General features: G+C 42.3%; 1 protein-coding gene across 6 annotated transcripts in view; it reads left to right on the top strand.

Moving 5' to 3' along the window:
• Positions 1 to 16900, top strand: part of enc2 (ectodermal-neural cortex 2) — a 78203-nt gene that overhangs the window by 36043 nt on the left and 25260 nt on the right. For all 6 annotated transcript variants that reach the window (XR_014623364.1, XR_014623365.1, XR_014623366.1 and 3 more), the window contains exons 7-8: positions 45 to 192; positions 7516 to 7712. Coding sequence is in view for 3 of the 6 variants with exons in the window: in XM_084363646.1 (XP_084219772.1) it covers positions 45 to 192; positions 7516 to 7712 (345 nt within the window). In the remaining 3 variants the exon portion in view is untranslated. The remainder of the gene's footprint in view (positions 1 to 44; positions 193 to 7515; positions 7713 to 16900) is intronic.

Raw genomic sequence — 16900 nt, 5'->3', positions numbered from 1 at the left:
TCTGTATTTATTGGTATTCTGATTGTTTTAACTCTTTTCTGCAGGTCAATAGTAGAAGAAGCCATGCAGTGTAAGAAGAAAATCCTTCAGAATGATGGTATAGTAACAAGTTCCTGTGCTAGACCACGTAAGGCAGGACACACACTGCTTATTCTGGGAGGCCAGACCTTCATGTGTGACAAGATATACCAGGTGACGTGCACAAACATTTTTGGGGGGCAAGGGCTGAAGGGGGGAAAAAAGGCTCTCACCCTACCCACAAATTCTCTATTCTCACGATACAGAGAAAAAGAGTCTGGACTTAAAGTCCCTTTCGTGGTATATGCATAGACACCATCTCTGGGGGGCATTGTTTAATGCCACCCCAAAGTTAAAGTTACCTCCTCCAATCCTGAGACACTTGTGGTAGAGGATCCAGGATGGAGTTTAGTCTATCAAAGCCTATATTGTAATTTTATTATGATAAAATTAGATGTTGTGGGTAATTTTGTTGCTCTTAACCTGTGCATTACCAAACAAGCCTTGTGGATAGCCTTGTGTGCAATACAGTCATATGCATTATCTGTGGGAAGTGAGTGAGTGTTCGGGAAAAGTAGCAGCATGTTGCTGAAGCTACAGACAAGTGCATGGTGTTGGAAGTTTTGTTGTCAGCCATAAAGTTTCTTGATACAGTCAGATTGGATTGCAGCATAATAGCCATGCTCCTGGGTGGTATGGTGTCCGCTGCCACAGAAGAGAAAATTACTCTGAATGGCTACATGTCCTCCTACAGCTACCAGGTACAAGGCAAACTGAAGTTATAACCAGAAGTTTCTCAGTATTGATCAGAGCCGCAGATCTAGAAATGAAGTTTACTCTACCCGCGACACACCTGCTTTAAAATCACATGCTCCTGGACCGAATGTCTGTCAAGTATCCGCAGCCGAAGTTACTATACATAACTTATCTAACCTACCGAACTTCACCAAGGTCAGAAACGCTTTGGACAAAAAAGCTGCATGCAACTGTGAAGTGGTATTGTGTGCGCAGCCAGGTGATCAGATGTAAGTCATTATAAGTTTTTTTTTTAAAAATAGAATAAAAAAGTTGAGACTATTTCAAGTTCTAAAAAATGCTAGAAAGCATGATGCAAGAGGGGAGCAGGGGCTATTGTTTCTAGACGCTACCAAATGCATCTAGAGACAATTGTTTTCCTAGCAGCAGCAGCAGCAACCACTTATTTAAAAACTTTGATCAGATGTCTGATCAGGGAATGCTTTATTTTATTTTTCTCAGTTGGATCATGCAGAAAGTCTCTCCACACACAATGACGACATCTAACATTACCTACATTTTTTGCCCCCCCAATGTTGAACCAAGTTGCCGCGCCAATGGGTATATGTACATATTCTTTCACTTGCAGTGCAGTACAAGGATTACTGAGTTTGATTCCTGCCTGTGCTACATTACATACAGCTTTTTTACTAAGCTGTCTTTATCAACAATATAACATTACAAGAGTTTATCATCGAGTCACACATGCATGAAATGTTTATGTAATGTTTTAAGCTTATGGAGTATGTAACATGCTGCGTGCTTGGTCTCTTGTGTTTAGATCTGCCAAGGAGGTGGACTACAAAACTGCAAAGTTCAGACTGCTTAAAAGAGGCAAAACAACAGCACAGACAGTAGTCTACTGATGATGCCAGCCGCATGTGGCAAGGCATACAACAGATCACAGATTATAAAGGCATCATCACAGAGATTGCTAACACCATCATCTCCCTGCATGAACGGCTTAAACAGATTTTACCACTTCCAAACCTCCAGCAGGGACACACAGATGATGCTCTCACACACCCAGAGCATGCAACCCCCCCCCCCCAAATCAGCTGATGTTCACAAAGCCCTGGGAAGAATTATCCCTCACAAGGCAGGAGGCCATCCCTGGATGGGCCCTCAGGGCACGTACTGCAGAGCTGGTTGATGTTCTGACCACCATCTTAAACTTGTTGCAGGTAGTGTTGTGACGTTCATGAACTAACCGATTCTTTTGAGCGGCTCATTAACATGAACGATGGGAACCGAGTCGCAGCTGGGAACCGTTCTTTTTTAATTTTTAAAAATATTTTTTTATATCACTGTGTGTTTCACGCAGATGCACACAAAAGCTCCTCCTTTGCTCCTCCCCTGAGTGGAACAGAGAACAGGAGGGGAAAAAAAGTTACATGGGGAGGAGTGCAGCCGAGCTGCACGGTGCTTATTAGATATGCAAATGTAGCATGACGCCACCTGAGTTGTGCACGCTGCCTTTGCGTAAAAAAAAAATCAGTCAAACGAGCCAGTTTTTTGATTGGCTCTTTGAAAGGAACGGCTCACCAGGATCCGGCTCCCCTCAAAGAGCCGTAAATCCCATCTCTAGTTGCAGGTAGTGTCTTTGGCACCTTATATGCGGGGGAAAAAAAGGCAAATTTATATGTGGAAATATTGCTGTTACCCTATCTGTCCTACCGACTCTTTGTCACACTTCTGCCCAAATAAAAGCATCTGTCCCAAGCTGCGAGAGCCAGGCAGCTCCAGCTGTTTACTAGTGTCGATTTAATGTGGAAAAGTCAACGCGGTCGTCCCTCTACACCGAGTCTTCAGTGAACTTCCCCTCGGAAGACTGCATCCCTCTCCATGAGTGAGAGCCAGACAGGGTCTGCTATTTACTGATGCTGATTATGAGATGTAATTTAGAGCAAAATGTATCTTATCTCCATCGCATCACATTATAACAGCATCCATTTGACTATAAACAGTGTGCTGAGAAATTTTTAGATTTATAGGTGGAAACTGGATGGAAACATGCTACAAAGAAACAAACACATATTTCAAAGTTATGATGTGTCCTGTCACGCCTCTTTTGACTCTACAACACCAGCATGCTGTATGAAATGCCACACTGGAGCCGTGTTATGCGGGCGCTGCTTGGTTAAGGACTTTACCAGTTTTACTGCAGTGAGTTGTGCCAGGCTGCACTACTACTGGACCTTTTTAGGAGTAGGGCCAAAGTATGTGGGCCCCGCCTCCAAGCGACCAACGTCTCGCGACCACAGCCAGCCCATGACTCCCCCATGACTATCCCCATCACTCACCACTCACTTGCACCATATGCACACACATCAAAGCACTACTTGCATTGTGTGGTTTGAGGCTAAGTTTCAATCTAATGTTGCTAGAGTTACTGCTGCTGAAAACCAACATATCCTGTGTAGCGTTCTCACCACATATATGAAATATTGTTAAGCTCTTGTTAGAAGTGACCGATACTGATATGTCTGTGATAAGCCCATTTAAGGGCCATATCGTAAAATCGGTTGGGTTCTAGTTTATAGTTTACTAAAACCTCTGGATCAAGAGTCAAGACTTTTAAAGGAGAGCCTTACCAGGGGTAGGCCCTCCGGGCCAGTGGCTTTTGAAGATCACTGGCCCCACCATTGTAACCACTGGCCCAGGAATCGATCCCCATAATAACGAAAAAGAACAATTTGATTTAATAACATTTATTTTAATACTGCAGTACTGAGGTCAAAAAGTGCAAATGCATAAATCAAAATTGCAAACAGTGCTGCATCACTCAAGCACAATCAGTTCTTCCATCTCCTCCTCAGTTGGTTGATTTTTGCTCCCCCCTCCATGTTACAGGGCGTTTTACTTGACACATGCAAAAAAAATAAGATAAGATTTACAGCCTCACCCCACACCATGTTCTCTAATGCAGACATCAAGTTTAAATATTTGACCAACAGTGTTTTACAGGAGGATGATCTGAACAGCTGTTCTATTCACACTTAAAATGTTTTTTGTCTTTTTAATGTAATTTTCAATCTATGAAATCAATCAAATGTTTTGCCAAGCTTCTCTACGCTATTTTTCTACTTCTTCTTCTCATCATCATTATCATTAATTATTATTATTATTAATAATATTGTTTAAAGTGAGCCTCTTATCGTTTAACAGAAAAATACATCATACAAACAGCAACTTTTGCTGCCTTGTCAGTCTGATGGCGAGTTATCACCTTTCTGTCATCACTAACATACTGTTAATAATCAAAGAAGCTCTGAGGCTTTGTTCTATATGTTATAATACAAGATTTCAGCATTGAGCTACAATCAGGCTACATTCATGATTCTGTACAGTCAAACTAACCAAAAACTTCTTATTGATCATCATTATAAAGTTTCAGGGCGTTCCTGTAACCATGGTAACTCACGGTGCCAGAGGGGAGGGAGAGACGCTGAATGAAGCCGTTTACACAGATACACTGCAGACAAAGTCCAGACTATAGTTGTTATTTCACACATGTAGCACACAACAGGAGACTCTCTGTGTCGGACGAGTTCTCACGTGCTGACTAAACTCAGCAGCGCGACGAGTCCTTGCTAGCTAAGCAGCTAAACTTTAGCGCCGCTCCGTGTTGAGATCCCGCCCTGTGTGGGTCACTACACTGTCATTGGTCAGGCGTGCACAGGCTGTTAACGATACAATTGGCTGTAGAGTGTGACAATCTGTCAATAAACATCAGCCAACAGTTCTCCTCCAATCTACAAGTCGCCTCTGTTAAGTTTGAATGACGGAAATCCGTCGTAGCGACGGAGAACTTTAATCCATGCTGGCCCCACCGGGCCAATGCTTGGAGCGTTCTGGTGGCCCTGACAGTTTTAAAAGTACGTCCGGGCCACCGGGCCATTTATATTGTCGACCCCTGCTTACTTACAGCTACTTTAAAGGACTGTGGTGCTTAGCTTGTTAAGAGGGACAGATTGATTATATCTAGTAGAGAAGTGTGAACAGATAGAACTTCTTTAAGCAGCTTAGTTGGGATTGGGTCTAAGAGACATGTTGATGTTTTAGATCAGTGGTTTCCATACCTTCCCTCATGATGGACTGGTTGATCTAATACAGTTCATTTCAAAAGACTTTATTTGTCCCCGGGGGGGCAATTAAAGGCACATGGAGTAGAGGTGAGAGGATGCAGCCCTGAGGGGAGCCTCTAAAGGTGACCGAGACTTCGGAGAAGGTGTTATTAACAAGCACCCTCTGTGATCTGTAGGTCAGGAAGTCTGTTATCCACAGGATCAGCTGGTCGTCCAGGTGGAAGTGGGTGGAGAGTTTCTCTGCTAGGATGTGTGGCTGTAGGGTGTTGAATGCCGAGGAGAAGTCTGCAAACAGGAGTCTGGCTGTGGTGTTGGGGTGTTCCAGGTGTTTGTGTACCGTGTCCATGATGAGTGTTTTGGCATCATCAAGCCCTCTGTCTGCACGGTACGCGAACTGGAGAGGGTCTATCAGTGAGTCAGTTACCATGATGATGTGTCTCTTTATGACCCTCTCCTAGCCTTCATCACGAGAGAGGTGTGACCCACAGGCCTGAGGTCATTCAGAGCTTTGACTGAGCTCTTCCTGGGGATGGGGACCACTGTGGAGTGCTTCCATAGCTGGGGAACTGTGCCACTTTCCATTAATCATTGAAACAGGAGCTGAAACATGCCCCACCAGTTATCCACACAAAAGGAGATGTATGAAGACACCGTGTCCACTTGTTCACTGATGTTGCTGGAGGGGGCAAGAAGGTTATCTCAGCCTGTGGATTTGAAGCATCCCTCCAGAGTTGCAATGCTGTTGTTGGTCCACTGCTTGATGTTTTGGTCACCTTCTCTGTCCTCCTAATGACCAGGGTGTAGGCTGGTGCCAGCAGGATGGTGTTGTGGTCAGCAAGGCCAAGGGGGGGAAGTGCAACTGATCTATATGCATCTGGAATGGATCCATATCATTTATCCAGAGTCTTCCCCAAGCGGGTGGTGCAGGTGACATATTGGTGAAATCCTTTCAGTGACTTGTCAGCTGAGCAGTGGTAGAAATTTGGGAGAGTCAGGGGATATGGGTTCCAGTTTGTTTACAGTTTCCTTTTTGTGGTCTATGGCAGTGGAAGCGTTTGCTCTCGGGTGAATGTAAACCAGGATGAAAGGGTCACTCCCCATCACTACAGTTTTGCCTTCTGATGGCATTATGAAAAGTGATAATGCAGAAGATGGGTACAACTGTAAATATCTTAATTGCACTGATACTTTTGTTAGCATGGATCACAGTTTTACTTTTTTAAAAATGCCATTGGTAAATGTAGGAACTCGCATAAAGCGTCAGTGGGTAGGCATAACATTTAACAACAGCGCTCCATATGATCTGCTCACAGCAAGTGTGTTGATTTTTTTTTTCTTTGTCCAAAATGATGTCCAAATTAAATGCCAAAATAGGCCTAATGCCTTCTTTTTGTTTGAATAAAATTAAGTAATCACAGTTAGAACTTTGAATTGAAGAAGTGAGATGAATTGTGAAATTCATAGAACAAGATATCTGTGGCTTTTAAATGTCAGTTACATTATTTTTCTTGGTTGCTTCAATTTGAAGGTTGGACTCAAGCATTTCAAGTAATTTAAATACCACTAGCCCAAATAAAATGCCTCAGGATGGAGATACAATGTCTGTCTTTGTCTCTTAATGCTTAATATGTGGATCTTGCCTTTTACCAAGGCTGACCTCAAGGAACCTTAGCTTAACCACTGGTTTGGAGGAAGAAATTATTAGTTCAGTTAGTTATTAGTTTTGTTAGTTTTTGAAGGTCAGTGGGAGAAAAGCAGTATAGATATACACTATGTCTGTCTGGGTCATACAAACTCACCTAGGGCTTCCCAGTTCACATCATAGATTTTCTTGAAAAACATCATGCTGAAACCTCTTATCAAATTCATGGGACCTCGCAAAATCCTAAAACTATGCTCCAAATACTTTTCAAGTTATGATTTTGAGTTCGGCCTTCAGAACTACATTTCAGCATTATTGACATTCTTTGTATATGTATTCTAAGCCTCACCAATCATTTATTTTTCATTAAATTGGGTTGAAATGTGTCCTGACCATCCAAGAGACCCATAGGAAACTTGGCAACATGTATTCATTTAAAAAGCTGTAGCTGAATGGTCACAGTAATCAAATTAATAACAGGAAGTAATTTTTTACCCGAAAAAAGTCATTTTCAAAAATGAATATTTCTTGCTAATTTTCCCCTCCTTGCAACCAAATTTTGTTTATTTCTTACCAAGTTATTTGGTCCTGCATAAAAAAGTGAGTGCTGCAGGTTTTTACAGGAAGGATTATTTTAATTTCCTTGAGACTTTTTTATGTGAAAGTGTTGATATTAACTGCATATATATATAGAAAAATTCAAATATATTATATTACTCCTTCATTCTTTATAATTGTTTGAAATTGGCTGCCCTTAACCACTTTTCACTGGCTGTAATATTACATGTTTTTCATTGGGTTCTGGAAATTTGCAAGTTACGGCTTGCTGTGGAAAGTTTGTCACATGTAGAGTTGCTCGATGCTCTGCCTTGCTGTGGATGTGAAAAACAGATTTTTACAAGTAACTCCTTCTGTTCTCTGGATTCTTAGTAGTCGCTTCTTTGTTTGTGTTGGTGTGTTATCCATTTTTAGGTTGACCACAAAGCCAAGGAGATCATACCTAAGGCAGACCTCCCCAGCCCCAGGAAGGAGTTCAGTGCATGTGCCATTGGTTGCAAGGTTTATGTGACGGGAGGAAGAGGGTCAGAGAACGGAGTCTCTAAAGATGTGTGGATCTATGACACTGTCCATGAAGAGTGGTCTAAAGGAGCGCCCATGCTAATAGCCAGGTGAGATACATGTTTTACATCATAGTAAACAGAATAGTAACAGACTAGTAAAGGCATGGTCATAAGACCTCTTAGGGGGGTCCTGTGGTGTCTGGCATTTTGATGTTTGCAGTGGATCCTTTGGGTCCTGTATGTTGGGGGGTGGGGGCTCCATGGGCCGGACTTGTTCCAGGATGTTCCACAGATGCTCAATCAGATTGGGATCTGGGGAAATTGGTGGCCCCATTAACGTCTTGGGCTCTTTGTTGTGTTCTTCAAGCCATTCCTGAGCAGTTTTTGTAGTGTATCAGGGCGCATTGTACTTTGGGGGGTCACTGCCATCGGGAAGTGCCGTTGCCATGAGGGGGTGTACTTTGTCCACAACGGTGTTCGGATGTGTGGTGTATGTCAAGTGGCATCCACATGAATGCCAGGACCCAAGGTTTCCCAGTGCTATTGCTGAAATACGGGTTAGGGTTACCTGAAAAAAAAAAAGGAGATGGTTTTCTACATTTTCATGTTTAATTTGTACATGAGAAGTGAAAATTGTGGAATGTAAATGCAAGTGGAATGTGGACTGTTAGGGGAAAAGTAAAAAAAGACTTGAAAAAAGTAGGAAGGCAGAAGAATTCAGTGTGTGGCATCACAGGTGCTGTCACTCACCTTAAAGGATAACTACCGTTTTTTACAACCTGGACCTTATTTCTAGCATAAAATATTATCTAGGGCCGGGACTTAAACGCGTTAATTAAGATTAACTAATTACAAAAAAATTAACGCGTTAAAAAAATTAACGCATTTTAATTGCACTTATTTTTGCACCGCGGAACGTTTCTCACTGGATGAGTTTCAGGCGTACCCATTATACTGGAGCACAATTATTAATCACTGCCCATGGATCTATAAAGTTTTAATGTAGCCTGAACGCAGTTCAAACCGACCCGGTGCCTCAGCACTGCCGGTTTACAGTATCCTACCGTAGTTTAGCCGGTCGCTACTGTTTAAAAAGCGCTCGTCGCAGTGGAGCTGAGATCAGCGGAGTTTCCTCTGCTGCAGCTGAACAGCTGACATGTGGTCAAGACTTAGGTAGCCTACAGACCTGTCATTGTCTCACGGTGCACATCACACAGGGAAAACATAGAGCTGCCTGTGTTTTATTAATGTTTACATCAGGCTGAGTTCAACAAATCAGTTTATGCTACTGTGATTTAAGTAGTTAAATACAGTAATCATCACAGTGTAGTGGCAGGAAAGACCATTTACCAAATAACGTGTTACTTAAACATTTTTCATTGTGCTGTGCTCTAAAAATAAACTAACAAACTAGTGTAGAGTCCTGTATAAGGAATGTTAAGCTTAAATTTTCCCCTTAAATTTAGGTTCTCAGGAAAATCGCGTCTTATCAGGTAATCATTAATCGATCGATAAGGTCCATCAACTAATGATTAATGAATTAATCGATAATTTGCATCCCTAGTCTGTTGGTCTTGGTTAAGTACCACCTTGAAAAAACAAACAAACAATGTTTTGTTGCTTAAGCTTATGTATTCAGTCATTATTCAATGGTATACTAAAACCCATATGAAAAAAATTGCTTCTCACTGTTCTCAGGTCAAATATTTATATGCGATTAAAAATGCGATTAATTTCGATTAATTAATTACAAAGCCTCTAATTAATTAGATTAATTTTTTTAATCGAGTCCCGGCCCTAATATTATCATTTACTCACCCAGATAACTTTGGTGTCATTTGAAGTTGTTCGGACGAAATTAGATCCAGTGAAGCGCTGGTATATCCATATAATGCGAGTGACAGGGCACTGAAACACAGCCTCTATATAACACATTATCTGCCACAAAACTAGTTCATTTCACCAATATTTTGTCATGATACGCTAGTTCTATTCCCCTCTGAGTCCGGGGTTGGCTGTTATCAACATCCGGGGTCACACAAGCAGTAGCAGCTACAGGTAAACAAGCCGGCTGTCGCGGGTGCGCGCGCAGCTCAGAGATGACATCTTCCAGGTCAGAGGTAGTAGGTCAACCTACAGATCCCGGTGTTGATAACAGACAAGCCCGGACTCAGAGGGGAATAGCACTAGTGTATCGTAACAAAATATTGGTGAAATGAACTAGTTTCGTGGCAGATAATGCTCATAGAGGCTGCGCTTCGGTGCCCGGATCACTCGCATTATATGGATATACGCGGCCCTCCACTGGATCTAATTTTGTCCGAACGACGCCAAATGACACCAAAGTTATCTGGGTGAGTAAAGCATCGTATTTTATGCTAGAAATGAGGTCCAGGTTGTAAAAAAGTAGTTATCCTTTAATGAGCGCAATACACATTATAAAATCTGAACAGATTAATATTTTAAATATGATTAAAGGTAGACAAAGGTGTATATAGAAGCTAGGTGTCCATTAAGAGCATGTATAACATTTGAATGGTTTCTTTAGAGGAATTTGTAAATGGAGCAAGTTTATAGTAAATGTTGAAAATGGCCTAAAATAATAAAAGTTTAAACAGTAGCGAAACATAACTGTTCCTAAAGAGCTGGACATCCTAAAATTGTGTACAAATGTGTACAGAAGTTGTAGACCTTGGAAGTAAGTTGAAGGGGATTTAAGGATATACCGAGAAGAGAAGGAAGAAGAAGTGAAGAAGTGGGGAAGAGGAGGATGAGTCAACATCCATCCACCAATCAGATCTGAAAATGCTGTGTCATTGAGAGATAGACCTGAAAAAATCCACTCAAAGAGTGCAACAGTAAGCACAAATTGTACATCATATGGCTGAAATTGGTAGTACAGTACAAGCTACAATAGTAGTAATAGTATTATTAGTAGTGGCAGTTGTAGTATTGGTGGTAGCAAAAGTAAAAGCTTTAGTCAAAGCTGTTGTATTAGCATTAATAGTTGTAGTAGAGCTAATAGTATGACTACCAACAAAGCATAAATGTCACTAAACCCACTTAATGTAATGGCAAAATACCTCAGAAAGGCTTGCTAGTATAAAAAAAATTCCGTAACTGCTATTGCCAAGATTTTAACATCATGTGTGACAGGAGAAGTTGCTGAACGCATTGATGAAGATTTTGTTTTTGTATAGTCAAATATGAGGGAGTGACAGCAAGTTGTCTGCTTACCTCCAGAAATTTAGGCTCAAAATTAACGCTGGAGCTTATGAGGGAGTTGGTTGGAGTGCTTGTCACGTGAAAACTTATACAGTCAAAAGTAGATGTCCTATTTCTGAAATAAGCACAATAGTTGAAGATGACAATTGAAAATGAAATGAAAATTCTGGAAAGTATGAAGGAAAAAGTACCTTAGCGAGCACAATACACACCCACTTTAAAATCTGAAAAGGAGCTAAAAAAGCATAAAACTAAATCTCTAAAAGATTTCATAAAGTGCTAATGCTAATGTAGCTCCTCAGGGATCTAAGCTGTTATTTTTCGAATTTTGACATTTTAACCCGTGACAACATATTAGTTAAAGCTGGAGTTTGTAGAATATGTGATAAACGCATGAGACTGGGATGGAAACAACTGCGCTCCCCCCTCCCCTCCCTGTTTCAACTCCGTAGCTCCACACTTTCACTTTCCACTCTCGTGGACGCGCGCTAGCGCTAGGAATATTCACGTCGGAGCTTTTCTGTCATACACTTGCCGTGGCCAAATTGCAGGTAAGAAAGTACTTTACCTTTCTCTCGTGAACAAATTGAACGCATGAACAAACAAACATTACTTTTGCATCGTTTAGAGACCGACGACAATTACTTCTTGCTAACGTCTCAGCATGACATAGCCTACATGTCTGGCACTAATAAAGCTACGATATTTGTCATACTGACGTGATACTTATGTAGCATAATCTAATCACAACAGCAACACTTTTATATCACGTGAAAGAGCTGTGAATGCTAAGAATAATAAAACATATAACGCTAAAGTAAACAATTACCCCCACATGCACAGACTATCGGAGACAACCACTTTATTCAGACACTTCTTTCTTTTCACCGCAACCTGAAAATAAATAATAACTGTCACATCTATATCTACACGGCACACGTCCTCTGTATGTCGTGTATATATAATGCTACTTGACAATACATTTGACGTTGACTTTGGCTCTGACTTGCTTGTAGCTGTCGTGAGCCTTTGGCTACGGTTAGCATAAAGCTAATCAACTCACAACATTACTCATCAATTGTGACCACAAACAGCCTGCTTTATTAGATTCACGGTCATTTCAACCTCACAGCCAATTACTCACGGTAATTGGCTGTGAGGTATTCACGGTCATTTCAACCTCACAGCCAATTACTACCACACATTTAGATTATCAGCTACGTAAAACCTTTTATTTTTTATTAGAGGCTCACCTGTCCAGGAGAAGAACAGCAAGCTCAGTATCCAACTTCAGCCCGATGCTATCACTCAGCTCTCTCCACCTCGGATATGCTTGTCCAATGTTTACACGCGATTTATTCCGTATATTGTCACTCTCCCTCTTAGACTCTCGTTTCTCTACATCGGTCTTCCTTTTTTTGGCTTGCTTAGCCGTGTATGCCTTTTTTGATAATTCCGGGATAGCGGCTTTTCCTGCCGGGACGTCCGCCATTGCATCTTCACCACTGATGGAAGGTAAACGTGCATCGACTTTGGTCGAGCAACCAATAGGAACGCCCAAAACAGCTTGCTCTGTAAAATGAACTATCATTGGCTGAACACTGCCGTCACGGCACTGATTTTTTCAAAGCCTGAATACAGAGCCAAGAGGAGACAGAGATGTGCAGTGTTCTGTCATAACACTATGAATTACAAAATGCTGAAAGGTTATTATTGATTTTTGACCAAATGACGCCAGAAATAACTTACACACTCCAGCTTTAAGGTTGTAAGGACTATGGCTGTTGGTAGCTGTTGTTCACGTACCTTTATGGGCTGATGGAATGTGAATACTGTAGAGTGCAGAATCAGGCTAGATCAGATCCCTTGTATTCTGCAGTGTATGCATGATTTTAGAAGTTAGTAAACCTATAGAAAATAATACCTTTTGATATATTAGAATGAATAATTATTTGGGACAATTTGGGGTACTGTGACTTTAATTAAATGATTGTTGCCATATTTTTTCAGTTTATCTATTTTTTATTTCTGTCATTATAGTACACAAACACTAAGAGGGCATTTGAATGTGTACATATTTTGTAAATGCAATTTTAAGGTCATCAATATCCATGTTATCCATCAATATTCATTTTCCTAAGCTGCTGACACAGTTGTGCAGCATGTTCCTGGTGCCGCTGTTAACATTGTTATTGTTATAGCCTAGTTATCGATTTTGGTGTAGACGGCTCTGTACAGTCGCTTGTCCGCAGATCGCAGCACTGGAGGTTTGATCCCCAGCTCCACCAAGCGTAGCCTTCTTTATTCAGTGCCTTGTTAGATTTGTCAGCTGCGCACAGTGTTTTTGTCTGTATTTTGTTTTGTCTGTACAATGAGGAAATAAATCAGCATGTCTGCAATAATATACATCATGGATACAATAAAAGTCCCCCCTTTCCTGCCGTGTCGCGGCACCTTTAATGCCTCAGCAGTGGCATCCTCTGAAAGGAGAAACATCTGTACTCTTGTTATTTAGTTGGCTTCAGCTAAGGCTTATCTTGTCGTGTATATGTTTCTGTTGACTGTCCCTCAATATTACAACATTAGTCCAACATTGCCCCAGATCTTATAACAACAGCAGACACTGAGGTAGGTGACTAGGTTTCAGTGGTCCCCTATGTGGGGGATGGGCACTTATCTGGAGGTAGTGCAGTGACGTGTAGTGACGGAGACCAGTAATCGAGGAAGGGCTGGACTACAAAAGAGTTTCAGGCAGCTCAGGAGCAGTATTTTATATCGGAGAAAATAACTCCCTTTGATGTGGACTTTTGGCTTTGTAACTTTTCAGATGTTTTACATGCATCAAAGAGCTGTAAAAGGGTGCACTCACACTTGGCCCAATTGCTCCGTACCGTGCCAGAGCAAGATTGTCCCTCCTTCCAAGTACCCTGCTACCCTGCACTCACATTACTCCGGCTGCAACTGTGCCTGAGCACGGTAACCTCTTGTACATACGCAATCACATCGTAGTGTGGTCGCAGCAAAATGGAGAACAACAGAGAGTGAGGAGATTTCATTTACTTGTTTTCTGTGATACAGACATGTGCTATGTTGTTTCTGTGATACAGTTCAGGTGCCATTCTGTTGTGAGATTTTGTTTTTTTTGTATGGAAACCCTGTGTGGTCCTTTGCTCTCCTTTAAAAGGATACAGCTCCCCCTGTAGTGACTCCAAACGAAAAGCGAAGTCACTGAGAGGCTAAGTGAGGGAGCATTGCACTGCTGACTCGCTACTCAAACAACAAAGCCATTTCCATTTCCAGCGCCAAACAAAACAGACAAAGCAAGGCAAGGTAAGGCAAGGCAAGGCAAGATGTTTGAAACTCAGTCTGAAGTTAGATTAAGCGGTCAACAAAAAATACGCTCTCCCTACTCACCCCCTCTCCATGCAGCCACCGCGGTGAACAGGTGAATATATGCCCATTCATTCAATCACTCAATCACTCAATCACTGCTCCTTAACCACAGTGACATGCGTGAAAGGTATCAAACTGACAGCTGAGACCAACACAAACATAAACATCAACATCTCACTATATAGAACCTACAACCCAGCCCCTAATTATTATCACTGTAATAATTATAAAACATAACAAATAAACAAGAAACATGAAATCACGAAAATCCACAATTGTCCCTTTTTATAGTCCATCAGTATAGTTCATCAATGCGCTCTTCTACCTGGAATGCAAGTCAAGTCTAGTCGAGTCCAAAACATTGACTCTTTTAATGACATGTGCAACTCCCTTTTCCAGAATGTGTCCAAGTGACTTGCCATGGTAGCAGCTGTAAGCTCCATGCGAGGTATTGATACCGATTTCAAAGGAGACACCCTGGATTTTCCCATGATAAAGCTGCTGTGCACCTGTGAGTGTGCATTCTGCAGAAGCAGGTAGGTCACTGCACCATAACCATTTTTGCTTGCATCTGTTAAGTGGTGCAATTTGGCTGCAGTGACTTCTCCAAAATCTGGGGGCTTTAGGCACCGAGCAACCTGGAAGTGCTCTAGCTGATGGAGCTCCTTTAACCAGTTTGTCCATTCCTGTGCAGCTGATGGTGGTATAGGGTCATCCCAGCCGAGCTGCTGCCTGCACAGCTCCTGCAAGATGATCTTAGCAGAAAGAACAATGGGACTCAGGATTCCTAGGGGATCATATATTGAACTGATAACAGAGAGGATCCCCCTTCTCGTCAAAGGCCTGTCCTGCACCAAAATCTTAAACTTGAAGGCATCAGACTGAATGCACCATTGCACCCCAGGAACTCTCTCAACAGGTAATAGGTCATGGTCCAGATCCAAATCCTTTATGCCCTTTGCTCTTTGGCCTTCTGGAATTGCTGCCATCACTGCTCGCCTGTTGCTCATCCATTTTGTCAGCTTAAAGCCTCCTTTGCCACATATGCAGACCAGGTCATGGTAAAGCGCCACCGCTTCTTCCTCACTGGCTGTCGATACCAGACAGTCGTCCACATAGAAGCAGTGCAAAAGCTTCTCAATGGTCTCCCGACAGAACTGATCTTCATTGTCCTCAGCACATTTCCTCAATGCAAAGTTAGCACAACTTGGTGAGGAAGTCACACCAAAAAGATGTACCAGCATTCTGAAGTCCACCAAGTCTTGGGTGAAATCACCGTCAGGCCACCAGAGAAACCTCAGCAGGTCGGCATCTTCCCTTGGTACCTTTACCTGGTGAAACATAGACTCTATGTCGGCCATGATCATCACCGGTTCCTTCCTGAATCTGGCCAGGACGCCAATCAGTGAGCTAGTGAGATCCGGTCCTTGTAGCCGTTGAACATTGAGAGATGTTGACTGGAAAGTAGCTGCACAGTCAAAAACCACACAGATTTTTCCTTTCTGAGGCTGGTAAACACCATGGTGTGGGATATACCACAGTCTCCCATCATTACGTGCCAGCTCACCTGAAGGTACTTGCTCTGCGTAGCCCTTGGCGACCATATCATTCACAAAATCCGTGTACTGTTGTTGAAATGATGAGTCTCTTTTGAACCTCCTCTTTAGGTTTAGGGCACGCTGCTCTGCAACCTTCCTGTTATTCGGCATGTTCACACAACTTTTCCTCAGAGGCAATGCAACCTGGTAATGGCCATCTACAAGTCTGGCTGAATCCTGGACCAGCTTCATGAACCTTTGATCTTCCCTCGACTGACCAGGTTGTTCATCATAACTGCACTCTGGGAAATCTGTTCTGAACTGCTGCTGCCAGAGCTCCTCCAAATTCAGGACTGAGATTATGTTAACGGTTGCAACATCCATTCCTTCACTGTTGTCTCCTCCCAGTGGTCCATTAACAATCCAACCAAGAATAGTCTTAATGGCGTAAGGTCCATCGTCCACACTACTGATGACTTGTAGTGGTTCCAGTGCCTTTGGTACATTTGTTCCAATCAACAGCTCAACTTCGGAGTCAATCTCAGGTAAGTGAATATCTCCCAAGTGAGGCCACCTCCGAAGATCTTTTTGACATGGAATATTTCCCCTATGCACTGGCATACACTCCTGGGTATAGATATTGGGCAAATCACAGTATGTCTCCCCGTCTAAGCCAGCCACCTCCAGTCCTGCAATCACATTGCTATTAACAACCTTCTCTTGACCCATTGTCCATAAAAGAATTCGTGTCCTTTTCCCTGAGAGGTTGAGCTTGTTCATGAGGTTAACTGTGCAGAAAACAGCCGTGCTACCCTGATCTAAGAAGGCATAGGTAACCACTGTGTGGTTACTTTTCTTTGATTTAATCTGTACTGGAACTATGGGAAGCTTGCAGTTATGATCACCAGCCCCAGTAAGCCCACTGGATACCAGAGCACAGCCCACTGCAGCACCTGGTTCTCCCTCTGTCACTGGATCCTTTTCCTTTGAGTGGATGTGAAGCATTGTGGGGTGTTTCAAACTGTACACTTTGCATGAGAGACGCTTTCGACAATCCTTGCTGACGTGTCCTACAGCCAAAGCACACTCCCTTTTCCCTTAAAAAGGTGATCTTCTCAGCGTAAGCCCTTTTCTCCAATC

Source organism: Pagrus pagrus (assembly GCF_965226575.1).
Source record: "Pagrus pagrus genome assembly, chromosome: 10".
Lineage (NCBI taxonomy): Eukaryota > Metazoa > Chordata > Actinopteri > Spariformes > Sparidae > Pagrus > Pagrus pagrus.
Note: the sequence above shows the minus strand (reverse complement) of the source record. Positions and strands in the feature narration are given on the sequence as shown.